At 40.4% G+C, this 27,522-nt stretch overlaps 3 protein-coding genes across 5 annotated transcripts in view; 1 reads left to right on the forward strand and 2 right to left on the reverse strand.

The window, feature by feature from the left end:
* Positions 1–14,605, reverse strand: part of LOC140917642 (uncharacterized) — a 36,565-nt gene extending 21,960 nt beyond the window's left edge. The window contains exons 1-3 of the mRNA XM_073360899.1: positions 14,523–14,605; positions 5,734–5,979; positions 4,295–4,427 (exon numbers count right to left, since the gene is read on the reverse strand). Coding sequence (XP_073217000.1) covers positions 4,295–4,370 — 76 coding nt within the window. The 5' untranslated portion in view covers positions 4,371–4,427; positions 5,734–5,979; positions 14,523–14,605. The remainder of the gene's footprint in view (positions 1–4,294; positions 4,428–5,733; positions 5,980–14,522) is intronic.
* SATL1 (spermidine/spermine N1-acetyl transferase like 1) lies at positions 8,986–22,731 on the forward strand. Its single transcript, XM_073358706.1, has 6 exons — positions 8,986–9,051; positions 13,496–13,547; positions 15,637–15,717; positions 20,017–20,118; positions 21,046–21,086; positions 22,561–22,731. The coding sequence occupies exons 1-6, from the start codon at positions 8,986–8,988 to the stop codon at positions 22,729–22,731; spliced, it is 513 nt and encodes a 170-aa protein (XP_073214807.1).
* Positions 14,626–27,522, reverse strand: part of APOOL (apolipoprotein O like) — a 59,187-nt gene continuing 46,290 nt past the window's right edge. For all 3 annotated transcript variants that reach the window (XM_073360895.1, XM_073360896.1, XM_073360898.1), the window contains 2 exons: positions 20,085–26,827; positions 14,626–14,670 (listed from right to left, as the gene is read on the reverse strand). In XM_073360895.1, the coding sequence (XP_073216996.1) occupies positions 26,730–26,827 (98 nt within the window). In that variant the 3' untranslated portion in view covers positions 14,626–14,670; positions 20,085–26,729. The remainder of the gene's footprint in view (positions 14,671–20,084; positions 26,828–27,522) is intronic.

The raw sequence follows: 27,522 nt of genomic DNA on the forward strand, positions 1-27,522 counted from the left end.
GATGCATCCCTATATATATATACACACACACACATATATATATATATATATTTAGGAGGGAATAATGTCCTTTGTTGTCCAGGTAGGTAAATGCCATATCTCCTGAGCACCCTGGCATCATGCATCTTGCTGGTGTGGCTCATGTTGGTTTTCATATATCTCCTTCTGTGGTTGACCAAGGGCTGCATAATGAGCAAGTTAGTATCCTTGTGCAACTTGTGGTGGGTATATTCATGTGCACCAATGGATACATGGTCCCAGCACAGTTTGAGAATCCTATTCTCTCAAAGCCAGCTATTATTTCAAGGTGTGAGTGAGTGGTGTGTCAGTGCAACGGCACCCCCTCTGGCCAAGTGTGGCACAGCCCCTGGGCCCACAGAGCCTAGCAGGGCTGTCAGTCTATTTCTGTGCCCCAGGAGTCTGAAAACCCTTTCTATACTCCCAAGTCCATCAGGTGGTTAGTAGGGGAACCAAGGCCTGCCCACTCCACTAGGTTCCAGCCAGTGGTGCAAGTAGAAATCATTTCTTTCCGGTACTGCACTCATGGGAAGGACACAAGGGGGGGCACGTGACCTCCCCATGTGACCCTCCATGTGACTCCTCCCCACCCCGCCCCCAGCCCGGGGCCCCCATGCTCTCCCCATCCCCTCCGACACCCCACTTACGTGTCTAATATTTTATAACTGCATCTGTTAAACAGATGCAGTTGCAAAATGATGCTTTTGGCCCCTGGTGCCACCTGTACTTCCAGGTGTCACTGAGGATCCAGCAGTACCTCAAATTGAAAACTTCTTAAATGAAAGAAGGATAGGAAGGACAATCACCCCACTTTCACTTAACACACTATCAGTGCCTCCGCTTATGTCCAAACTAAGCTTCTGCCAGCTTACCTTTATCTAAGGGTATGTTCACTACCAATGTTAAACCGCTGCCGTGGCAGCACTTTAACGTGGCTGTGTAGTCGTGGCACCAGTGCTGGGAGAGAGCTCTCCTAGCGCTATAAAAAAACCCAGCCCCACGAGGAGAGTAGCTACCAGCGCTGGTGCACTGTCTACACTGCCACTTTACAGCGCTGAAACTTGCATCACTCGGGTGTGTGTGTGTGTTTTCACACCCCTGAGCAAGAAAGTTTCAGGGCTGTAAAGTGGCAGTGTAGACAAGGCCTAAGTATTGCTCTCCACCAGGCACTAGGAAAGCAAATATGCTGCACCATCTGGGTTTGATGGAAAAGAGGCATAGAACTGTGTGTGCCATGTGCATTTTGATAGAACTACAGCCCAAATTGTTTTATTTTTTTCCTCAGCATGACATACAAGCAATTGATCAAAATCACATTCTCTGATCTCTTGGGGCCAAATCCTGTTCCCACTGAATTCAAAAGAAGTTTTTCTATTGAGTTCAATGGGATCAGCCTTTGACATTTGAAGAGGAAAGAACAAAACCACTCAAGCAAGGGCTATATTGCGTATACCACTGGCATCAAAGGCTGCTGACTCATGTCAGAAAGTCAGCAGAGATCTGGTCTTTGTCCATTACAAGGGAGAAATCAGAAATCAATGAGGCTAGAACAGTCTTTGTACCATATACAACTCATAAGTCCATCTGCAAAGGATCAAGGAAATATGAAGGCTCCAGATTACGTTAAAGTCCTCAGTTCCTTGGTTAGAATGCTTCCATCAGTATATGTTCATAGTCTAGAGGCTGGAGCAGGAATCAAAACCACTATTTAAACACCTTCCGTCCCCCCAACCCCTCCCTTCTTGAGGACTTCTGCCCAACTTAACAGCACAATATATCTGCTAACAAACTTAAACAAAGCCTTTAAGTTTGTTAGTATATGTATTGTGCTGTTAAACCCATATAAAGAATGAATACCCTCCCTAGCCCCGTTCTGCTCCTTTAAGGAGCAGAATGCAGCTCCACACACCCCCAGAGGGGGGCTGCTAGCTTCCCCAAATCTTTCTGGTACCCTGTACCTGCTAAAAATCTCTTGCTGGTACTGCGTACTGGAGCATACAACCCTACTTGCACTCCTGGTTCCAACTCAGGGCTCTCGAGCTAGGTAAGCAGAATCAGGATTCTTTGACTCTGACAATGCCCTGAGCTTTTTTCCCTATGTTCTCCTGAATCTCTGCAAGCTCTCCTGCCTGTCCCCTCCTGGGCTGTTGTCTTTGGGCAGCTCTTGAGTAGCTTGCTGGCAGGAGCTCCTTTCTCCATTCTGCTCACTCCTCTGGTAGCCACCATGCCTCTCTGCTTCCCAGCCCTTTTAGCCTCCCAGCTACAGTGAGGCTTCCAAATCAGCAGTGGCCAGCAGTGCCTGTATTAACCCTTTGGTGGTCCAGCGTGGGGTATATAAACCCCATGACACAGGGATATTAACAATCTTCACCAGCTATGGGTAGACCACAGCAATCGTCACCTCACAAACAGCCATCCATCACACCACCAATGGTTGGTTTAATATCCAACTGGTTAGCCACCAACTTGTAGAAGTTCGGGGCAGCCTGCTTCCAGATGCCAATGGCAACCACTTCTGGATTGGTATGGGTGCCCCCATGTGTCTCCTGGTGCTGAAGGGTCAGGCCAAGCTCCTCATGTAGCTCCATGAAGGTGTCCTTCCTCATGCAGAAGTTCTGGAGCCACTACTGGTCATCCCCATATGCATTACAAGGTATTCCCACCACTCTATGCCTGTGGTTCTGCTCCAGAACCACTGGTCAGCATGGGAATTCCATAGCTATTAAGCTCACATTAGATGTCTCTGCTCCACCATGTCTGCATGCAGCCCGCATGATCTCCTAACCAAGACTTGCTGCTTCCTTCTCAGGCAACTGCAGAAGTCACTGCAAGTCACTGCAGAAATGCCTTCTCTCTGCCTCCAGTTGTAAAAACAGATGTTGCATTAATGCCAACAGCTAGAATAGGTCATGGTCCTGAGCTGGAGCCATGACTTGGCATCTGCTGGAATGGTGGCTGCTGACAGAAGTGAGGATCATACAGTGGTAGAAGTACTTTAGTTACTGCATTTGTGGCTATGAATTCTTATGCACAGGAGCCCAGGGAGGATACAAGTCCTCTCACAATACACTGGGAAAAAATTCATAAAGCGGAGCAGACTAGGGCAGCACTAAGAACCATGGGATATGCCCCCAGAAATACTAGCATCTAGCCTGGGTTAGTGCAGTGCCAATGTGGACACAGATATGTAGGTATTATTCAAGTGTTGCTTAGCAGCATGGACACGCCACATCCAGGCTTCTCATATCTTGCTGCTCAGACCCAGGTGAACTGCAGTGAAGACATACCCTTAGACTCCAGAGAGGCAATAAGAACATCTATTCTGTTGCTTTAAGGAAAGTAAGGAGGAAATTAAGAGAGAGGGACATAAGATATGGGGGGAGGCAAAGGGTAGAGAGGGTCCCGCATCAAAGTACATGATCAGACCAGAAATTTCTCATCAAAGATCTCTGAGAAGGGTTGGAAGTAATCTGGGAGCATTTGAATGAAAGAGAAGACTAATACTGTTTCTACAGCAAACTTACAGTTGACAGAGCACAAATGGAAGCAACTGCTAGAGAACAAAAAAAGAACGGTGAAGCTACATTTGGTTTTTTTGTTTCTTTGTTTTAGAGATGTCATGAGAAAATATTAAGGGAGTTAAATAAACAAACAAACAAACAAACTGATTTGCAGTTCCATTAGCATGCAGACAGAGGTGGGATGGGTTTCCTTTAAAAACAAATATATGCTTAAGCACTTTGCTGGATTAGGGATCATAGTCTTGAGCACCTTGTAGGACTGAGACCATGTAACGTCTCCTGTGTAAAAAGAAAAGGAGTACTTGTGGCCACTCTATGCCTGCGGGAGAGCTCTCCTGCTGGCATAATGAACCCCCCACGAACAAGCGGCAGTAGCTATGTCGGCGGGAGAGTGTCTCCCTCCAACATAGTGCTGTCCACACCGGCATGTGCTTTTTCACACCCCTGACTGACAAAAGTTTTACCAACAAAAATGCCAGGTATTCTTATATCTCATGTGCGTACTTTTCTATAGATTATCATGACCTTGCCATTGCAGAATTCAAAAAGCCTAAAATGTCTAATAAGAACATATACACATTGTTAGTTACCATAAAAAGCATCCTTACATCTTTACTTTTTTCTTATTTCAACCTCATTTCCACCTAGCACAAGAGAAGAATGTTGTCCACTAGGACAAAGTGTGAATAAGTAAGCAGGACTTTGCTTGAAAACATAATTTGTCTATAGTGCAAAGAAACCCAAATATTTCTTACGTTCTGAAGCCTGTTCCGTCAGCAAAACACTCGACAGTAAGACAATGAGAGGTAAGAAGTCGCTGAAATTGGGCATTGTGAAGCTGTTACAGTAAGAGATGACTCAAATTCTTCTCCTCTATTTGTTGAGCAGCTGTTAAAGGTAATAGCTGTTACTTTTGTTTATATCATAGCAGATCAAAGATCATGGATTTTGAACTTGTTTTACAGCATCCTTCCCTGTACATAATTACTAATTAACCTCTCTCTAATAAATTTACTGGCATTTTTTCTAGCATATACATCTTCTATGGTTACTAAATAGGTCAATAAAAATCTTTACTATTAACCCCTTTCTTTCTGAACTCTTGAAATCATATGTAAATAAAATCACGTTAGTGGCATAAAGGGTTAAAGAGATTCAATAAGAACATTTATTTGTTTAGCTTTGTTCTTTCTTTAATGTAGCTTTTCACAACAATTTAGTTTTTTGAGGACTGAAATACCATGGGTGAAATTTAATGGCCTATGATATGCAGGAGGTCAGAGTAGATAATCTAATGGTCCCTTCTGGCCTTAAACTTTATGAAATCTATGAAACTGAAGCCTTATTAACACCATGAATATAAAGCATTTCATTAGTAAACATTTTTAGAATTGACAAAAAGATGTAAAATGACTGTAGGAAAAAAAAAATCTATCTTCTTCCTATTTGGCACAACTTCTGTTTAGCAGTTATCAAATAAGAGAAGAGAAAAAGAAAAAAAACTATGTCAAACCTAAAACATTCAGTAACACATTTTAGTATATAATATTTCATTTTATGATTAATATTTGTATGGCAAAGATTCATGTATCTTACTTCACTGACACAAAGGCACCCAAAAAGTCTGTAATATTTAATTTCATTGGACTGGAAGAAGAAGAACACTGAAAGAATATCGTGGCCTGCACCTATCAAGACATCTTGATGTTAGCTATAGAGCTAAGGTGATTCTGGAGGTCATTGATCAAAAAGCCATTTACGCAGGAATAAATGCACTAACATGGCACTGCTGTCAAGCCAATAATGGGTTCCAAACATTTTCCCACTTGGAGTTTAGAAATGCTGAGAAATTTTCATGTAATTATATTTAAAGGAAGTGGGCTAGCTCTTTAGGTGCAATTGAGCTCTGCTTGATGCAGTACCCAGGGGAAATAAAGGTGGCTTTACTTTATCTTTTAAAGCACACTCCTTTCAATCTTGGGTTGGCTGGGCTCATTTTGGCCCCGAGCACAACTTAGAGCAGCTCAAGGTTGCTCTCATATGTACCTTACTGTAATGGTCCTTAAAGGACCTTTCTGGATGCCAAGCATTGTTGGAGTATAGTACCACTCTATCCATATCTTCTTCCCCTGGCCATACTGAAGGACATAAATCCACACCGTGTAGAGGTCAAACATAGGAGTTTATTACGTACAGCGCTGACGGAGTGTCACCTCACTTATTAGGCTCAGAGACACCATCAATCAATTGATTACAATGGAATGTATGGATTTTCCATGGGTGGGGAAAGTGACAGGGTATGCAGTCCCACACCCCCGGATAGGTTTAGCTGCAAGACATGATAGCACAGTAACCAATGGTCAAAAGGTTACATATGTTGGATTCAATTTGGGGTCCATAGGAACGAAGTAGCTCCTTTGATTGTCCAAAAGATACATATCTAGGGGTAAAAGCAAAGAAAAAGTGAAAGTATATGGCAATAAAGATTGTCTTTCAAGTTGCTTATTTGTGTTTTAAGGCAGGCATTGGTGCCATGTGAAAGGGAGGTGGAAGGAGGCCATATCTTATACTGACATGCTTGAACCTTTCATAAACTCAAGGATGGATGTGTGGGAAGAACATCTCCCTACAGAAGAAACTGACACAACAGAAACAGGGCTTCTTTGTTCTATTTGCAACTTTGAATAAGACACAATTATTGCCCCCAACATCTGGCATTTTGCTGACCAGGCATATCTTAGCAAAAGCAAGGTTATCTTTAGTTATTCTGCTTTCTCTTAGCTATTGCTAGGCCTCTGACCTCTTGACCAAACTCTGGACTTTGGGCCTGTACACAAATCCATATACCAGGTTATTACATCAGCAATGGATTTTAACCCTTCACACACCATAGTTTGGTTATAAAACATGTTCATGACATGTTCAATTTTTTGCTACGATTTCTATGGCTGACAATATTTGCACTTCGATTTTACCATCACTTCTCCCAAAGTTTAAAATGAAACACCTACATCTTTACTTTCTAATGCACATACTATCATCCAAGTTTATACATCTTCAATTCTATTTCTGAAGGGAGGTATTTACAATTCCATGTTCTTTGCCCTGAAGTTTCCAGTAAGAGAAGTTGATAATTTCTGTTGCATAAGAATTTCCCCTGAACTTTGTTCTTTCTGTACATGAGGAAATAAACTTAGATTTATTTCAGACTGAACTTTAGCTTTATTCAGGTCACTGTCCCAACACTGTAGCCCTATTGACTTCAGATGGAATAAACAAAGATCTTACACTTATAATATGCCTTTCATCTCACAGGTTCACATAGCACTTAAACTGACATGCAAACTATAGAGAGGGATCATTTATCCTGCACTGAAAAGCAGCCACAATTTTAGCAGCACACAAAGACACTATATAAAAGTGAGTGACAGTAGGCCACTACTGAGCCTGAAGTGCAGAGGGAATGCAGGGAGGCAGAATGGACCAAGGCAGAATGGAACCAGATACACCTGCAGGAAAACTGGAAGGACACACTCATGATTTTCCTGGGTTTCTCTTTTGGAAAAGTTAATGCAGGGGTTGGGCCAAGGGGAGTTGTACCAAGAAAGAGAAAGGTGTCGATGCAAGGGTTCTCATAGGGTATGTCTATACTGCAATAAAACACCTGCGGTTGGCCTATGTCAGCTAACTTGGGCTCACAGGACACAGACTGTGCCGCTATAAAATTGTAGTGGGGACATTTGGGCTCAGGCTGAAACCTGGGGTCTGGAACCCTCTGTCCAGCCCAGAGCCTGGGCTCCAGCCTGAGCCCAAACATCCCCATTGAAATTTGATAGCACCACAGTCTGAGACATGTGAGACCAAGTCAGCTGAATCAGCCAACCGCAGGTGTTTTATTGCACAGTAGACATAACTAAAGAAGTCTGATCAGACCCAATGTAACATCCTTAAGTGAAATTTGGTCTGGACTCTGGGATTAACAGTCTTACATGATAAAAAAATGCCATGGAATCTTTAATGGTCACAAGTGGTCAGGAACTTGATTTCATAAATCCCATCTGCAAGACAGAACCTCTTGCTACACAATGCCTCCTAACCTCCATCCCAGCACATTGGTTCAATAGCAAATAAGAGAAAATGTGCCAGCTACAGTGTGGACTGTACCAACACTACTTCCTGCAGTTTCCTGGCATTCCTGTTAGGCCTCTTATCCAAGAACTGAGCCAGCTTAATGTGGTTTAACATGTGAGATCTGATGGGATCACATCACAAATGGGAATTGATTGGGTGTCCTCTAGACTGAGTTTGTTTTCTAAATTTGAGGAATTAAAGTCTCTCTAAAAGAAGAAAAAATATATAGTTGATGGGGAAAAAAATTTAGCAACTATTCAGAAATACATTTACTTTGGCCTGATGATACAAGCTGCTCTAACCAGGAAAGTGGTGTGCAAAGAATGATCACAACTTGGCAGAGACCCTTTGGCAGGCTGAAAAAAAATCTCTTGAAGGGCAAATTCTCTTAATTCAAAAAAGTTGCAGAGATGTGCATACTGCAGCAAATAGAGGAAGCAGAAGCTAAAAATCTGCACAAAGACACATGGAAAGATGTATACTCGGTATGAAATAGAAAAGAGAGGAAAACAAGCAGAGAACTTTAAGACCGAGAAAAGCTAATTGCCTGATCAGGCTGCAGGGAGGAAAGACAGATGTTGGACTGCCCTTATTGTCCTTTTCCTCCCACACCTCCTGGCCAGCCATACTCTCCCTTTCCATACATCTCCTCTTCTCCGAGCCCTGAATCATCTTGCACACCCAAGACATCACTGCTCTCCCCCTCATGCCTAATGCTCCCAACATACTGGCATGTCTCCCAATTCACTTATCTTTGTGATAGAGTCTATCCCCTCCCCAAAGAAATTACAGGAGACAACACTGGGGACAGCCTCTGGTATCCCCTTCTGGGCAGAGAACACAGAGCTGGTACGACGGAAAGCAACTGCTCCCCGTAAATCAACTGAGTCTAGCTTCCCTGTGTCTTTCTTTTTCCAGTTTCAATGACTGATTTCAGTGATCCCAACAGCCTACTATGGCCATGAACCTGAGGCAGGGGAAATGTGAGTATTGTGATGATGATTTCCATTGTGACTACCCATCTGCTCAGGGGCTGTTGGTTTAAACGAAAGTAGTAGGTCACAAGGATAAGTAGGGGTAGGATGTAACTAAGGCAGAGCAAGGAGTGGAGGCTAAATTACCACTTTAGTGAAGGAAAGAAAGAGGAGGAGGAAGAAACATTTTTGTTTCTTCCCTGTCCCAAAGTGCTTTTTGAAATGGTGAATGAGGAGGAATATCTCCCAAACAGCGGCCCAGCAGTGTTCCATCTCCCTCCTGGGAAGTAATCAATTCTCTGCCTCCTGCTTTCCACAGGTCTCGCCTTGGCGCTGGCGTCATGAGCTGTTTCCGAATCCGCCCGGCAGAGCCCCGGGACTGTCCTGAAATCCTGCGCCTCATCAAAGTAAGAGAGGGACAGAAGTGTGCAGGCATCTTTCCCTCAGTCAGTGTCTTTCCAAGTTTCCTTTTTAAAGCTTACTACTATTTCCTGTGCTAGGCGTAAACCCCAGTGAGCATGTTTATTAGCTACTTGTGTTAATGTGCTGGTGGATAATGGTACATAAGATAAATTAGATAGATGTCTCAGACAGTTAGAAGTAGAAGCATGAGGTGTAGACGTAACTCTTGCCTATCCTCTCTGATACCCTGTCTTTTTGTTCCCCCAATCCATTTTCCCTTTTCACTCCATCCAAACCACATGACCACCTGCCCCCTTCATGTCTTTCTCTCGGTCCTGTTTCCCATCCTTCCTCCAAGCTGCACCCTCCCGATCCTGGTCTGCCATGCTTTAATCCTCTCTGCCTTCAGCTCCTTTCATTTCTTCCAAAAGACCATAAACCATAATCCCTACAAGATAAGTGACCTGTTAATGAGACTGGGAAAAAAAAATCAAACTATAATCATGGAGCTACCAAGACATACAGCCCTATGCTAAACTTCACCCATTCACTCATACTGCTTTTCATTACATCCGGCCCCTTACAATGATTACTATGCTATATCTTTACACTGTAAACTCTGAGATAGGGGCCTCATCTCTAAACACCTAGCAGACTGTTGGCTCTGTACAAATACTGTAATCAATTATGATAAAGAATGGGAAGAAATTCAGTTTTCCCTGACAGGTAGACTATAGAGATGATGTTCGCTTATGTTGATATAGAAATTTGCTGAAATGTAAGTTGGCCGAAAAATCTATTTCCTAAAAATACACTTGATGATAGCTCGGCAAGGCCTGGTAAAATACGAGTAACGTGAAGTAAAGTGAGACAATTTAGAAAAGCAAGCTAGAGATAAGTTATGGCCTAAACCTAGGTCATGCTGTAAATGTATTTTGGTTCCAACTGGTTTTTACAAGTATTTTAGATAAATTGTTAATGTTTTGAACAATGCAATCTATATTGTTAGTTATGGGTATGGTATTTACGCAAATATTAATTAAAACAATGCTTCATGTTAACTAGCCAATGAGAAAGTAGAAAATATTTAATTATAGTAGTGGAAATACAGATATGGTAAAAGGTGGATTTAATGTTAATTAATTAAGTGCCATTATTATAGTTGATTATGAAAAGGATAGCACACTATTTTTATATTAGAGGTGACCATCCTCCATCAAGGTTACAGAAAGGATTATGCCTCGTTTAGGAACTAATCACCCTAAATGCATCAATTCATTTTAGAATACGAGTATAAATGCATTGCAGGGTTATAACGTAATGCCTGTTTGCTTAACTATTTTATATTAAATAAAGTTTTTAATTTTATCACTCATTGTGCCATTCACAGTCCGCCCTTAAATTATATTTTCTGTAACCACCCTGGAGGCTTGAACCTTAAAGAATTCAGTTTGATTTTATTCTTTATTTTTAAATTACTAATTATGAACACATACATCAAAGGTTACATATGTGAGATTCATTAGTTGTTAGTCTCCCAAGGAGAGTAATAGAAACCTCATCACTTGGCATTTTAAAATGCAGACTGGATAAAGCCCTTAGGATGGAATTCACTTCTTCGCGGATGGCCTATACCAGCCCCTCTGTGCTGTCAATGTCCCATGTTAACCGAGTGTGTGAAGGCAAAGTGACTCAGAGGAGTCCTTCTCTATCTGCTGTATACCATGCAGATGGGCTCCATGACAACTCTAAACATACCAGAATAGAGAAGCAGCCTGGGGTTTGGGTGTGTCTCTTGGATCCACACTTATGTGGACCAGTAGATAGGACCAATTACCAGGTGCCAACAGATTGCACTGCAGCTCTGAGTCTTGCCCATGTGCTGGAGGTGATGATAGATTCCATGTCCTCAATCCTACACCTAGCTCCCCCTAAAAAGCTTGTTTATTCACCTTCTGCATTGATCTTCTTTACAAGACTGCACAATGTACTCAATTTAATTCAGAGTTTGATTTTTTTTAACTGCCCTTCCTAAGATCTGTGCTTTATATATATTTATAAAATCTATACAGGTTTACCAATGCCATAAAAATATTTCTCAAATAAAATACCCAATGCCCACAAAAAATATGTTCCCCTGACTACTTCTCTGTTCCCCTTTCTTTTTGATCACTCCTGAACATGGTTATTCTACCTATGCTGCACAACAAACTGCCCTTCATTTCCTTCTCTGTGCCTTACTCCATGATACCTGCAATTACCTCCCATATCTGGTCGGAAATGCCTGCACTCTCTTCACAGACCTCTTTAAAAGTCCTTTCAACATGTTGAAAGCTATGGTGTTCTTCTGACAGAAACATTAAAAAAAAAAGGGGGGGAAAAGGAAGGGCAAAAGGGGCACTAACAAGAGTCCTGGTTAGCTTCAAACACAACCATCTTTCTTCTTGTTTCATACCATTTCCCATCCCTCAGTTGCACATTTTCTCACTAGATTGTAAACTATTTGGGACAGACCTTGTCTTCTTCCTCATATGTAAAGTTCCTAACACATTTTGGCTGATAAATAATTAGTAGTACTAATACTCTGGCTTTGGGCATGGAGTGATGAGTTTCACTTTAAGATTGTGGCAGGTCCTGACTGGTGCATTAAGAAATGAGAGCCTGCAATATCCCCACCCTCTTTGTGCCCCTCTGGAAGGGCTAGTCTCAGTTATTGTGGATAGAATTGGCCACTGTGGGAAGAGCTGAGGTGGGGACACAACCATGTCCCTGTCCCTTCCTGCCAGTTGAGTTGACCCACTGTGAGTGCAAAAGCATATACTATCCCATTTCAAAGACCAGAGTAACTTCAACTTCAGTGTGTGATACCCCTTAGACACAGAAGGAGTTAGGTAGAATTCGCACAGTGACAACCACTGCACGATAGCCCAAGTACAATCCCCACAATGTGGCCAATGGCTTACAGGCACAATATGGCCCTTACTATTCATATTTCTCTCTTCTATCAGGCCTTTAAAGACATCCTCTTCTCCAGAGGTGATGTGTCTAAGACTTACATCTCGGGGAAAAAAAAACCTGATCTTGTTCCCAACTGAGTCCTCCAGTTGCCATTTTAACTTTTTGTATTTATTCCCTATCTTCCCTTTCTAGTTTTTGACTGCATCTCACCTGCAAGCCAGGGAGGATATTACATCACGTACCCACAAAACAATGAAGGGCTAGTAAGGTTAACATGCAAAGGAATGATATAACATTCCTCTATGCAAGAAATAAGGCCAGATACTTGTAGGCTAAGCTAATATGCTTCTACACCTGTTGGAACTGTAATCAGACTTATGAAGTCAGCGCAAGTGATACAGCAATCCTTCCCACAGATAAAAGTTTGCCACCTTTACAAAGTGTTCATTCCTCAATGGTCCAAGAGGAGAGTTTCCTAATCAGTTCTGAAATTCAGGTCTTCTGCAGGGGTAGCTAAAATACTGCCATCTTTTGGAGTTAATTTTCACTAATATGGCAGCAGGTTTCCGGAAAATACTGAGCCAGCCTTAACAGCAGCAATTTTTCATCATCATCATCTATAGAGTTCTGCTGATGTGATAAGACAGCATGCTACATCCTTCACAAAATACTTAGGAATGTTCTTTCTAACAACAAACAAAAAGTTCCACTAATCTGCTCAACTGCTAGTGATAACTGGGACCCCTGTATCGTGTTTCTATCCAACTTACTTCAAGACCGTTGAAGTCTTGGATGTAACTACTCTTTCCTTCCATTTACCTGTCTCACAAGTGTTGTGAAACATCATTAGTCAAAGGGACATCATCAAGTTAAAAAAAGTCACAAAGTTTTTACCACCTACATGCCGTAAAAGTGACACCTGAAGTTACTATAAAACAAACTAAAGAAAAATATTTTCTTTATTTTCCCAGGTAGTGTATAGTCAGTATCACTATTTCTTATATGTAGTTCTCCTGTTTGTTTATGTCTTTCAAACAAGGGAGATTTTGTTTAACAAAAAAATAAAAATGGAATTGTAAAATCACAAAAATTGGAAGGGGGATTTGGGATGGGGTACTCCATGAAACTGCTTCTCTTTTTAAAGCTGACTAGATTTCAAGTTGACATCCTTTAATAATAAAAAGTGCTTTACTATTCTGATAAAATGGTGCTATGTAAGTGTAAAAGTATTATTATGGTCAGATTGTGCTCAGTTTACAGGATAACACATATGCTGCAGTTTTTTTCATTTCCATAGTGAATTAGAACATAGCAGATATAGAACAATAGTTTCTGCCTACCTCATTTGCAGAGCTCATGGCAGGATTGGGGCCTAAGGTAGCATTTTGCATCGAAATCCAAGTGTAGCCTAAACATTAATATTTTGCATAGTATTCTGTAAAGACTGCAACTATTGATGAAACCTCAAACTCCAATTTGTTCATCTGACAGGAACTAGCCGCATATGAAAATATGCCAAATGCAGTAAAACTAACAGAAAAAGGTAAGATTATACTCTAAATAAAAACACCTATGGAAACCCATACATTATACAGTAGAACATCAGAGTTACGAACACTAGAGTTACGAACTGACCGGTCAATCACAGACCTCATTTGGAATTAGAAGTACACAATAAGGCAGCAGCAGAGAAACATGCCCCCCCTCAAAAAAAAACAAACAACAAAACCCAACAGTACTGGGTTAAACGTAAACTACTAAAAAAAAAATAAAGGGAAAGTTTAAAAAAAGATTTGTCAGGGTAAGGAAACTGTTTTTGTGCTTGTTTCAATTCAAATTAAGATTTAGCTGCATTTTTTTCTTCTCCATAGTAAAGTTTCAAAGCTGTAGTAAGTCAAAAGTTCAGTTGTGAACTTTTGAAAGAACCACCATAACATTTTGTTCAGAGTTATGAACATTTCAGAGTTACAAACAACCTCCATTCCCAATGTGTACGTAATTCTGAAGTTTGACTGTATATAAAACAACTATGTACTGTATATTTCTGAAAGATTATGATGAATATTGCTGTTGGAGGCAAAGTGTTATAGTAGTTAGGACAGACAGAAAAAACTAAGTTCTATTCCCATCTCTGCCATTAGCTTACTGCTACTTGCAGTTACACTTAGGCTATGTCTACACTAATACCTATGTTGGCAAAACTTATGTCACACAGGGGTGTTAATATTCCACCCTACTTGAGCGACGTAAGTTACGCTGACATAAGCCCAAGTGTGCACAGCGCTACGTTGCTAGGAGAGTTTCTTCCGCTGACATAGCTACCGCCACTCATTGGGGGTGGGTTAATTTTGTCAACGGGGCATAATTATGTCTCCCGTGGGCATAGAGCGGCTACATGAGAAATCTTACAGCAGTGCAGCTGCATCGATACAGCTGTGCCACTGTAAGCTCTCTACTGTAGACACAGCCGTAGTCACACAGTCTGTCTCCTCATCTGTTAATGGAGAAAAACACTTACCTCATTTAAAAGCTGCAAGATCTTCAGCTGCAAGATTCTTAAAAGTGCTGCATAAGTGTAAAGTATTTTATCCCTTCCATGTACTTTTCTTTTTGCAATTGGCTTTGTTTCCCCTGTCTGGTTCCATACTGAATTTGTACCGAGAGAACTGGAAATAAAAATTGAATGCTAACTTTTAAAACACAGAAATTTAAGTTTTATGTTATGTGACAAATGGCATTTCTTCATCTGCCTCAGCCTAGTTATTTCTGGCCTTGATTAAAGGAGAGGACAGCAAACTAGGGTCCTGATCTTGTAGCCTTTACTCATGTGAGGAGTTCTACTGAAGTAAGCAGGAGTACTCATATGAGCAAGGGTTGCAGGATTGTTAACACTAGTTTAGGAAAATATCTTCCAACTTAGTTGCTAACTGAAACAGTAGGTGAAATAGTCAAACTACTTTTAAAGCTCCAGTTCCAGGTCAGAAGTGAAGTGCAAAAATTGAGTTTTTATATTTAACACTTTACTGCTCTAAACAAACTACCCCAAACCATGACCCTTTAATGTTTCTTTGAAGCACTGTTGCAGCAGAATTGGAACTGCTCATCGTGGGCCTGATCCAAAGTTCACTGAAGTCAACAGAAAGAATCCTATTGCCTTCAATAGGTTTTGGATCAGGCCTCATGGAAGGGCCAGTTCAGCTGTAAATTATAGTTTCTCATATGTATGTTTTGATAGTCCAAGAGCAGACACATGTTAGTACTTCCCACCCCAAATATTGATGTTTGAACATTTTCCATTTCATAACCTTAAATTTTTCTTTAGCTTTATGCTTTTTTATTAAAGATTTTTACAAATACAATCTAGTGCATTAATATCTTGACTCATGCTCCTAAATAGCTTCTATTCTCACCCTACCATACCTATTTCTTTCTTCTCTTATTCCAAGCTACCCCTTTTCAACACTCCATGCATTTTTCCGGAAAAGGCTGATGGACTGTAATTGTACAGCCAGCAGTAACTATTTCCAAGTACTCCCTCAGATGGAAAGCTACTTTACAAATATTCTTATTTACTATTTTTTTTTAATGTGGTAAGCCTGCCATTAACTTACAGGTTTTAATTTTAATTTTAGATTTGCTTGAAGATGGCTTTGGAGAACATCCTTTCTACCACTGTCTAATAGCAGAAGTGCCAAAGGAGGGAAAAACAGGAAGTAAGCTAAACATGTTTTAAATATTTATCAATTGATTACCTCTAGCAATCCCTGATTACACAAAGAGTGACATAAGGGATAACAATACTGAGACAGCTGAGGCTGCCTATGGACCCTTAGCTGACCACAGCAAGGGAACTTCATGGATTTTTCTTCTAGATATTTTAATAAAAAGTTCACTGCCATCAATGGATGAATGAACAGAGACTGAATTATCTTCTCTATCTAAAAGGTGTTCCCTGCCTGTCATAGCTGAGGCACACTGGTGATGTGATGTTCATCCACAATCCACATTCCACTTTGTTGGTCTTTAGAGATTGACAAGAGTGCCAGTTAGTGGTACTAATTCTGTGGATGTGATCAAATGGTAATAGAGATTAGAGTATTGTTAGTAAGGCAAATGAATTTAATCTGAAACCTGTTCCTTATGAAGAACCCCTTCGCCCAGTACCTCCATTACCTTTGATAATACATTCTGCCTTCTTGATTACACCTTAGTATCAGTAAGTATCTGAAGTTTCCTTCCTAGTTTCTCAGATTTTAGAAGTGCCTTCTGCGTGAAAAATACCCAAGACTTTTAAAAAATCCTGCAGTTTGGAGTGCATGCCTTTCGATACTATTAAAACAAATAATGGCTTTGTGGTGCTTGTTTGGTCTGAAATCTATGTTTGTTGCATTTTAACATGATTCAGTATGCAGGGATTTTCACTGAGAGCTATCTGAGTTTATATCAAAAGTTTCCTTTAAAAGGTTGAAGGATAGCTATAAAGAATTGTATTGATATACTTTACATAAGCTAGCCAGGTTTCAGAGCAGCAGCCATGTTAGTCTGTATTCGCAAAAAGAAAAGGAGTACTTGTGGCACCTTAGAGACTAAAACTTATTGGAGCAAAAAATTTCATGAGCTACAGCTCACTTCAATGGATGCATTCAGTGGAAAATACAGTGGGGAGATTTATATACATAGAGAACATGAAACAGTGGGTGTTACCATACACACTGTAACAAGAGAGAGTGATCACTTAAGGTGAGCTATTACCAGGAGAGCAGGGGGGAAAAAAACTTTTGTAGTGATAATCAAGGTGGGCCATTTCCAGCAGTTGACAAGAACTTCTGAGGAACAGTGGGGAGTGGAGTGGGGAGGGAATAAACATGGGAAAATTGTTTTACTTTGTGTAATGACCCATCCGCTCCCAGTCTCTATTCAAGCCTAAGTTAATTGTATCCAGTTTGCAAATTAATTCCAATTCAGCAGTCTCTAGTTGGAGTCTGTTTTTGAAGTTTTTTTGTTGAAGAATTGCAACTTTTAGGTCTGTAATGGAGTGACCAAAGAGATTGAAGTGTTCTCCAACTGGTTTTTGAATGTTATAATTCTTAACGTCTGATTTGTGTCCATTTATTCTTTTACGTAAAGACTGTCCAGTTTGACCAATGTACATGGCAGAGGGGCATTGCTGGCACATGATGGCATATATCATATTGGTAGATGTGCAGGTGAACGAGCCTCTGATAGTGTGGCTGATGTGATTAGGCCCTATGATGGCGTCCCCTGAATAGATATGTGGACACAGTTGGCAACGGGCTTTGTTGCAAAGATAGGTTCCTGGGTTAGTGGTTCTGTTGTGTGGTTGCTGGTGAGTATTTGCTTCAGGTTGGGGAGCTGTCTGTAAGCAAGGACTGGCCTGTCTCCCAAGATCTGTGAGAGTGATGGGTCATCCTTCAGGATAGGTTGTAGATCCTTGATGATGCGTTGGAGAGGTTTTAGTTGGGGGCTGAAGGTGATGGCTAGTGGCATTCTGTTATTTTCTTTGTTGGCCTGTCCTGTAGTAGGTGACTTCTGGGTACTCTTCTGGCTTTGTCAATCTGTTTCTTCACTTCAGCAGGTGGGTACTGTAGTTGTAAGAATGCTTGATAGAGATCTTGTAGGTGTTTGTCTCTGTCTGAAGGGTTGGAGCAAATGCGGTTGTATCGTAGAGCTTGGCTGTAGACAATGGATCATGTGGTGTGGTCAGGGTGAAAGCTGGAGGCATGTAGGTAGGAATAGCGGTCAGTAGGTTTCTGGTATAGGGTGGTGTTTATGTGACCATCGCTTGTTAGCACCGTAGTGTGCAGGAAGTGGATCTCTTGTGTGGACTGCTCCAGGCTGAGGTTGATGGTGGGATGGAAACTGTTGAAATCATGGTGGAATTCCTTAAAGGGTTCTTTTCCATGGGTCCAGATGATGAAGATGTCATCAATGTAGCGCAAGTAGAGTAGGGGCTTTAGGGGACGAGAGCTGAGGAAGCGTTGTTCTAAGTCAGCCATAAAAATGTTGGCATACTGTGGTGCCATGCGGGTACCAATAGCAGTGCCGCTGATTTGAAGGTATACATTGTCCCCAAATGTGAAAAAGTTATGGGTGAGGACAAAGTCACAAAGTTCAGCCACCAGGTTTGCCGTGACATTATCGGGGATACTGTTCCTGACGGCTTGTAGTCCATCTTTGTGTGTTGGTGTAGAGGGCTTCTACATCCATAGTGGCCAGGATGGTGTTTTCAGGAAGATCACTGATGGATTGTACTTTCCTCAGGAAGTCAATGGTGTCTCGAAGGTAGCTGGGAGTGCTGGTAGCGTAGGGCCTGAGGAGGGAGTCTAGATAGCCAGATAATCCTGCTATCAGGGTGCCAATGCCTGAGATGATGGGGCGTCCAGGATTTCCAGGTTTATGGATCTTGGGTAGCAGATAGAATACCCCAGGTCGGGGTTCCAGGGGTGTGTCTGTGCGGATTTGTTCTTCTGCTTTTCAGGGAGTTTCCTGAGCAAATGGTGTAGTTTCTTTTGGTAACCCTCAGTGGGATCAGAGGGTAATGGCTTGTAGAAAGTGGTGTTGGAGAGCTGCCTAGCAGCCTCTTGTTCATATTCCGACCTATTCATGATGATGACAGCACCTCCTTTGTCAGCCTTTTTGATTAAGATGTCAGAGTTGTTTCTGAGACTGTGGATGGCATTATGTTCTGCACGGCTGCAGTTATGGGGAAAGTGATGCTGCTTTTCCACAATTTCAGCCTGTGCACGTCAGCGGAAGCACTCTATGTAGAAGTCCAGTCTGTTGTTTCGACCTTCGGGAGGAGACCACCCAGAATCCCCCTTTTTGTAGTCTTGGTAGGAAGCTCTCTGTGGGTTAGTATGTTGTTCAGAGGTGAGTTGGAAATATTCTTTGAGTCGGAGGCGTCGAAAATAGGATTCCAGGTCACCACAGAACTGTATCATGTACTTGGGTGGAGGGGCAGAAGGCGAGGCCCCGAGATGGGACAGATTCTTCTGCTGGGCTAAGAGTATAGTTGGATAGATTAACAATATTGCTGGGTGGGTTAAGGGAACCACTGTTGTGGCCCCTTGTGGCATGTAATAGTTTAGAGAGTTTAGTGTCCTTTTTCTTTTGTAGAGAAGCAAAGTGTGTGTTCCTGAAGCAAATACTCACCAGCAACCACACAACAGAACCACTAACCCAGGAACCTATCTTTGCAACAAAGCCCGTTGCCAACTGTGTCCACATATCTATTCAGGGGATGCCATCATAGGGCCTGATCACATCAGCCACACTATCAGAGGCTCGTTCATCTGCACATCTACCAATGTGATATATGCCATCATGTGCCAGCAATGCCCCTCTGCCATGTACATTGGCCAAACTGGATAGTCTCTATGTAAAAGAATAAATGGACACAAATCAGACGTCAAGAGTTATAAACATTCAAAAACCAGTTGGAGAACACTTCAATCTCTTTGGTCAGTCCATTACAGACCTAAAAGTTGCAATTCTTCAACAAAAAAAACTTCAAAAACAGACTCCAACTAGAGACTGCTGAATTGGAATTAATTTGCAAACTGGATACAATTAACTTAGGCTTGAATAGAGACTGGGAGTGAATGGGTCATTACACAAAGTAAAACGATTTCCCCATGTTTATTCCCTCCCCACTGTTCCTCAGAAGTTCTTGTCAACTGCTGGAAATGGCCCATCTTGATTATCACTACAAAAGGTTTTTCCACCCCCCGGCCCCGCCTCTCCTGCTGGTAATAGCTCACCTTAAGTGATCACTCTCTCTTGTTACAGTGTGTATGGTAACACCCACTGTTTCATGTTCTCTATGTATATAAATCTCCCCACTGTATTTTCCACTGAATGCATCCGATGAAGTGAGCTGTAGCTCACGAAAACTTATGCTCAAATAAATTTGTTAGTCTCTAAAGGTGCCACAAGTACTCTTTTTCTTTAAGCTAGCCAGTTATTTCACTTTTTATGTTCTTTCTTTTCAGGTAGTTGCATTGTAGGCTATGCTATGTATTACTTTACATATGACCCTTGGATCGGCAAGTTACTTTACCTGGAAGACTTCTATGTCATGGAACCGTATAGAGGTAACAAACAAGCTCGTTAACAAGCCTCACTCTTGATAAAAAAAAAACAAATAATTACTCGTTTACTCTTTCAGTATGAATTAGCTTCCAGCTTTCTCTTTCAATACCTCTAGGCAATATAATTCTGTAAATAAATATCCTGCAAGTTTTATAAGGGAACAAAGCATGAATGTGTTTCCAACCGTTAGAGGACTTTGTCTTCTGAAACATAATATACTTGAATACTATTATTAATACATTCTGTGCATGATTCTGAGAACTCTTCAAAGAAATTATGTTGCAGAATTTTTAAACTTTTAAGGTGAAGCTAATATTGTTTTCTAATGTCAGTGAAAAAAGTATATTTTAATTTCTTATGTTTAAAAGTAAATTTTAATGCCTTTAAATTTAATGTAATAAAAGGATTAAGAGCTTGACCTGCAATAGAAGTGATATTGACACAAAATATAAAATAATTAACTTTTTAAAAAATTTCTCATGCTATCCCTTTATTTCAAGTACTTATGAAAGTGCTAAAATATATCACAATTACTCACAAATAAAAAAAATCAACAAATTTAAACAAATTCCAAAATTTCATAGAAGTACAAGTAATATCAAATGAAAATAGTTTATGCAATAGTTTAAAAGTAGTACTACTTCACTGTAAATCAACATTTCCTTATGATCCAGTCAAAACACACATAGCTTAGTTCAATATATTTATATTATATATATTAAATATAAAATTATGATACAAAAATGTATATTTGCTCATTTCCAATGACATTTATTAGAAAAGTAATTCTATTTTCAATATAAAAGTTAAATTAATTTGAATTTCCAGTTAAGTATTTTAAAATGTCCAACTACAATTTCATAAAAATATATCTTGCTATGAAACTGTGTGTGTGTACTGATATTTTTAATGTTTGCACTATTTAATAGGCTTGGGCATTGGCTCGGAAATCTTAAAGAGATTAAGCCAGGTATGTATCATTTAAAACAAAGACTTACAAACACTACATAATTTAAATGGTCATCTCCCTCATTTTATGACCTATGACAGTGTAAGATTTTGATTCACAAAGTCACTGTAGAGTATGCTTACTACATATCATCAATTAATGTAACACAAACATGTAGACTTGTTTTCATATATATTTTTTTTCCTGCCAATGCAAGTCTGTTCTCAGCAAAATTTTATCAAGTGATTTTTTTGTTTGGTCTAGTGGTAAATGGACTCTTAAAGCAGTAGGACTTCTACATCTTCCACAGGGAGATTTTCCCTTAACTAAATAGACTCTCACAGTTCAGTTAGGACAAGCCTTCTGATATTTTGCTAAAGTTTCCCTATGCTCAATTTCACACTGTTATATACCCTGTTGTACCTCTTTAGGAGCACACTAAGTAATTCTTCTCTGGCCTTCATACTTACTTTCAAATAATGAGGGGAAAAATCTTACCCCCTGCTCAGTGTGTAAAAAGGTCCCAGTAGGCAGCAGAGCTTGTGTGATTATGCTGGAATACAAGAAGCCCTTCAAGGCGTCTCCATTTATTGTGTTCCAATGACCTGGTCTGCAGAACAAGAGGGGTCTTAGATATGTGTCTAATGAGCAGACCAGGCAGAGTTTAATGGGTAAACTAAGCACCCCTGTGGAAATCAGAAGAGCAGCTGCAGCTTTCCCATTGTAGTAATAGATGTGGATATGCTCCAAGGCTTATGTTGGAATATGTCCCTACACTAACTAGGAGCAAGCCTCCCAGCTTGGGTAGACATGCTTGTGCTAGTGGGGCTTGCAATACCATGTTAAAAATAGGTGTGTGAATGTTACAGCACCAATGGAGGCACGGGCTAGCCATGAGAGCTCAAGCGACTAGCCTGAGCCTTCACCAGTGCTGCAACATCCACACAGCTATTTTTAGCACACTAGCACAAGCCCTTCTAATACAAATCTGCCTATGCTGGCTGGGAGACTTGCTCCAAGCTGTCATGTAGACATACCCTTGGAGTTGCCATCCCTGGCCACCTGAGAATCCCTCTGCCAAGCCCATATACTAGTGTATTGCAGAGTTTCCAGGAATTGGACCATAGACTAGTTACACTGCCTTTTTTCCCTCAGTTTAACTAAGAGTGATCTAATCTAGCAGACTACTCACTTGTTGGTCCTGTGAATGTCACGATGACAAAAGAGGGTAAGGCATCTCTGCGGAGAATTTTGGCTCAAACTGTTGCTATTTTCTTGAGTTCATCACTATAACATGTGCAAAAAGGCACTAGCTTGTTAGAGAACATGAACTGCTCTGGCATCTACTGTGTGTGCAGTGGCCTTTTGCAATGGTACCACTGGCCCTTTTCATAGATTGCTCTTTCTATTTGTAGATGAGTATCTGAACTAGTATTGGAGAAGGCATCCCAAAATAATACCTTGCAAGTAATACAGAATGTTTACTTTTCAACAGATAGCAATCAAAACAAACTGTAGCTGCATGCATTTCCTTGTAGTCATTTGGAACAAGCCATCTATAGAGTACTATATGAGACGTGGAGCTTTAGACCTTTCCACTGAAGAGGGCTGGCATCTCTTCAGATTTAACAAAGAGAATCTTCTCAGAATGGCATCTGGAGAATGAAGGAAGTTCCCATTCACCATTCCAAGATTTGTGAGAGATTAGATTTTTAATCTGCAATCAGTTTGTCCTGCTTTTGGTTTGGCACAATACAACATCTGCTGCTTACACCCTGAAGTTCTAGTTTGTTATTCATTGAACAAGATTAATCAAGTTTATGTAACTTCTCTGTTTTATGACCAGAAGCCTTTATTACTATTAGGTACTATTAGATTTACTAAAGTTTCTTTCATTGGTTTGTTACATAGCTGGACACTATTCAAAGAGACCCCATGTTTCATCTCCCCACCTCACATTAAATATAAATAAGCCTGTGATACAATGCATACAGTACAGTAACACTTTAACAAATAGATGTATATGTTAAAGTGATCCTGCCTGCTACAAAAACAAGTCTTATGTTACTAACCTTTTCCATGATGTGACATTATCAGTTTGATGAATGATTGTGTCCTCATCTTTCAGGCAGGTAATAGCCAATCAGAATTAGAATTTTTCACCCAGTTCTTCCTCATCTGGGGGGTGCAAGTAGGCATCCCCTGTTAATGAGCAATGTAGCCGGAGAACATGATCACCATCTAAGCTAGTCACTTTGTCTGAAACTGGTCATTCACTGTGGCATTCATGGTTGGTTTTCATACTGGTGCTGCTACATCACAGAGAGCAAGGTGAGAGACATATTTTTTCTTGTGATGCTGGTGCTACCATTAACGAATGATGAATGGATCCAGTTACCAAGGAGGAAGGAGTAACTAAGGAGAAGTTAAGATAGACTAGGCTAAAGTGACAAGAGGAGAAGATAATCATGAAGAGCCTATTAAGATGAGCAAACCTCCTGAAGGTAACCTTTTAGAAACTGCTGAGGAAGGACCACTATGGGAACTTGACGATCGAAGGCTTCTTCAGCAGACGCAACTCCAGCCAGTACTGTCTCAAACAAGTAGCAGCATGAAAAAGTTCCTCAACTAAGGCCTCCCGCAACTCTGCCCAGGACATGGCCACAGTTAGGATACAGTGAACTCAAAGCTCCTCTGGGGTAAGAAGTGAGGCATGGAAGGGAGCTGAAGTGCTGCATGCAAGTTTGGATCCTACAGAAAAATATATATTTACATACCTTCTCCTCTTTATGAGCCCCTCCAAACAGCATGAATGGAGACCTGGACTTGGGGAATATTTTAGATAAGGTAATGCATATCTCAAACTCTAGGGAGATCCAGGTACTGCCACCACACCAAGTCTTGGAGTCATGGCAGAAGTTGGGAAGCAAGATCTCATTGCTAAGGATGAAGGCTGAGAGGCCATCTTGAAGAGAAAACTGGGGTACATCCAGAGAACGTTTCCCCCTGCAGAAGATTACATATGAGGGATTGCAAGCTACGGCTGCAAGTTTCCTGACTCTTTGGGCTGAGAGCATGACAACCATAAAGGCCACTTTCCTTGTCAGGAAGACCATTCAGAATGGTAAAGATATGTTCCAACAGGTCAGAGTAGATGATCTATGGAGGGGAACTGCAGACTTTAAAGTAAGAGACTGCTTTCAGGAAACTGGCTAACACAGGGTGGGACCCCACTGGGAACCCTTTGATGGAACTTCTGAGGACACTACAGGAGGAGGCCTGGACCCTAGGGCAGCGAGTAGAGAACCTTTTGTCAAACCCATTCTGAAATAATTCCTGATTGGAAGGGATATTGGATTTCCTGGTCAAGTTTCCATTGGATATGCAATACTAGGAAAAAGATAGACCACACAGCTATAAGCAGACATACCACTCTTCTTTCAGGAATAGATGAGGCAACACAAAACCAGTCAGAAATCCCTAGCTTTGAGGAGCCATCTCAGCCACTCCGTGGCTATGACAACAGGAAGACATTGATCTCTTTCTGCTTTTTCCCCTTTTACCTAATTCTACAAAACACTTAAATAATTCTTTTACAATTGGATAATGCATTGAATTTAGTAGGAAAGACAACTTAGTTTATTTTAAAATAAGATTTGTAGAGAAAAGGCAATCTGTAATCCTTTGTGTTAGCTTCACACTTTTTCATAATCAAAAGGATTAAGAAGCGAATGAATGATGGTGAATTGTGTAGGATCCAAATGCAGATTCTTTCCTCATAAGCCATTGATTTGATTCAGGGTAAACTTTCAAAGTGTCTTTTTTGTGAGTGTTACATGGTACCTGGGGACATAAGCATATGACTCCCAGTGACACTAATGGATATCTTGCAGCTAAATCACTATCTCTTTAAAAATTTAACTCTAAGTTTCACATAGAAAATTGAACTGCATTTCTTGCACTCTTCTAATCTATTATTTCCCTCAGTTAGGTGAGATTCAATTTCAGAAGAACAAGAATAATATATATCTTGTATCATCCCACTGATGTAGACTCTTAGGGCCTGAGAATGCAAAGACACATGAATAACTTTATGACTTTGAGTAGTCCCAATAAATTCATCTGATCCTTGCCTAGCCAGATATTGAAATCACTACACTTTCATGTTGGATTCAGTGGGAATACTCATGGTTTGTAAGTTATGCACACAAAACAGCTTGCAGGATTGAGACCTTAGTCACTTAACAGGAACTCAGTATTTTAGGTATTTTTGTTTTCTTTACTGAAACAGCCATGTTGTTTGTTTAAAAAGAGGCTGCTATCCACAGGCACAAATTACTTTTCACATTTTTTTAAAACTATATGTTGATATAGTTGCTGTGACGTTGCCATAACTACTAATAACTAGTTCAAGAGGCAAAGAATTGTGTATATGTTCTGCTCCAAAAATGATAGCAATAGCGGTATTGTGCCAGAACATGCTATTCTTCAAAAGTCAAACAAACAGTCCTTAAAAAGGATTTCCAGTTTGTCTCAAATCACTTTATGTCATGTCAAAATTTTATCAGAATGAAAAATTCACTCTAAATATTTGCTCATTCTTATGTTCACAGAAATCCCATTGAAGGCAATGGGCTCTGGTTATACATGCTTCAAGACAGACTCTGGACCTTGGTTTTATCCCTACTAACCTCCACAACTTTTTATTCTTTTTTTTAAGTTAAGCTATGAGAGCACTTTCATCCAATAGTATAACTGTCTCCTTTAACCTCTGTGTCACTAAAATGCCCAACTTTCCTGCCATAATTTGCTAATAAATTCCACATGAGCACAAACAGTACCAGTAACATGGGTTAGAGCTGATGGAGCTGAAAAGAAACTAAATAAACTATGTTATTAAAGGTTGACTGAAAACTAATGTGTGGTCTACAAGGGATGCTTTGAAGACTAGCTCCAATTTTTCCTTTTCACTTTAAATGTTACTTTTAAATTAGGAAAGCTACACACATACAGAGCAAAATTTATTTTCTATTCTAGTTACCTTGGTGGAAGAGGTTAACAGCAGTGATTTTTACAAAAAGAGTTAGCTTACATAAATCTTAAAGCAACTGAAATTGAGAGAGTACAATTATCACAGCTGGTTTCTTTTATCTTATGAGCGCTCAGACTAATAAGATATTTGAGCCAACATAGATGCCAAATACTATCATTTGCCCATAACATTCCAGAGCTGGGAGTGAGTGAGAAGGGGGACAACAATCAAAAGATGACCAGATTTCTCTTTTACTGTCTTTGAACAACTAAGGACCTGAAGGACAGAAATACATTTACACTTTCAAACAGTCCCTTATAAAAGTGATTTATGTTTATTAACAACTTGACACTGACAATCTTGATACACCCCACTGCAAGCACATATTGAGAGAAATACAATTCTCAGTGTCAAACAGCTAATTATTATTCAAAGAAATGAAAATATTTAATTGCTTATAGGTAGTAAGAAACAATATACAATAAACAACAAGGACAAAGTAGATTGACTGTACATATTGGGATTTAAGAAAATACCTGATTAAATTATACCACATTTGGTACAATCATACATTGCATAATCCATTTTTCTTTGCTATTGTTAGTACTTCCCAATATTTGTAAATTGGTGCCTTAGCTTCTAGTACTGTACATATCCACATCCTCTGGGTTGGACTGACCATGGTCCATAAGTCTGGGGTCAAGCTTAAATTTTGTTGTCTTCGCTACATCTGTTAAAGATATTAAAATGAAATAAAATGATAATAAAGGCATAAAAGCTTTTTTTTAAAAAAGCTAATGCTTATTCAGAAGTTATACATACTGATAGTGTGAAAATTCAAGCATTATAATAAAGTACTCTACGGTTATAAATTAACTGTAAATTACATTGGTGGGAATAGTGCAGGGAAGTTGTTGCCGCGCAGTGAAAAGTCGCATCAAGTAAGAAAAACATTTGAAAGATCTACAACCTCTCACAAACTCATCACTAAATTGTTTTCACAATTAAAAAGTAATCTATTAAAAGCCTGATCATGGCATGCCCTGAGCACTGGCACAAGGGAGAAGGGGGTAGTGCGTAAGGCTCTCCTTTACACCATACTGTTGCTTCCTGGGTCAGCAGGCTCTGCAGAGCTGCTACATCCCTCCCTCCTGCAGGTGGGAAGTAATAAATGAGAAACTGGGAAGCAGGCAGAACCTTGACTCTCCCCCCAGCAGCACAGTTAGATCAGCACACTGTGCAGAGTATGCAGTGACAGGATCACAGTTTAGTACCTTTCCAGAGCAGTGGGGAGACAGAGAAGCAGATAGTGACTGAGTCACTATCTCCCTCACAGCTGGTCCAGGGGGCAAGCTGAACTCACTGCACCATACTATGAGCTAGATCACAGATGGATTATCTGGGCCTAAATTAGTGCAAATAAAT

Source organism: Lepidochelys kempii, chromosome 9, assembly GCF_965140265.1.
Source record: "Lepidochelys kempii isolate rLepKem1 chromosome 9, rLepKem1.hap2, whole genome shotgun sequence".
Lineage (NCBI taxonomy): Eukaryota > Metazoa > Chordata > Testudines > Cheloniidae > Lepidochelys > Lepidochelys kempii.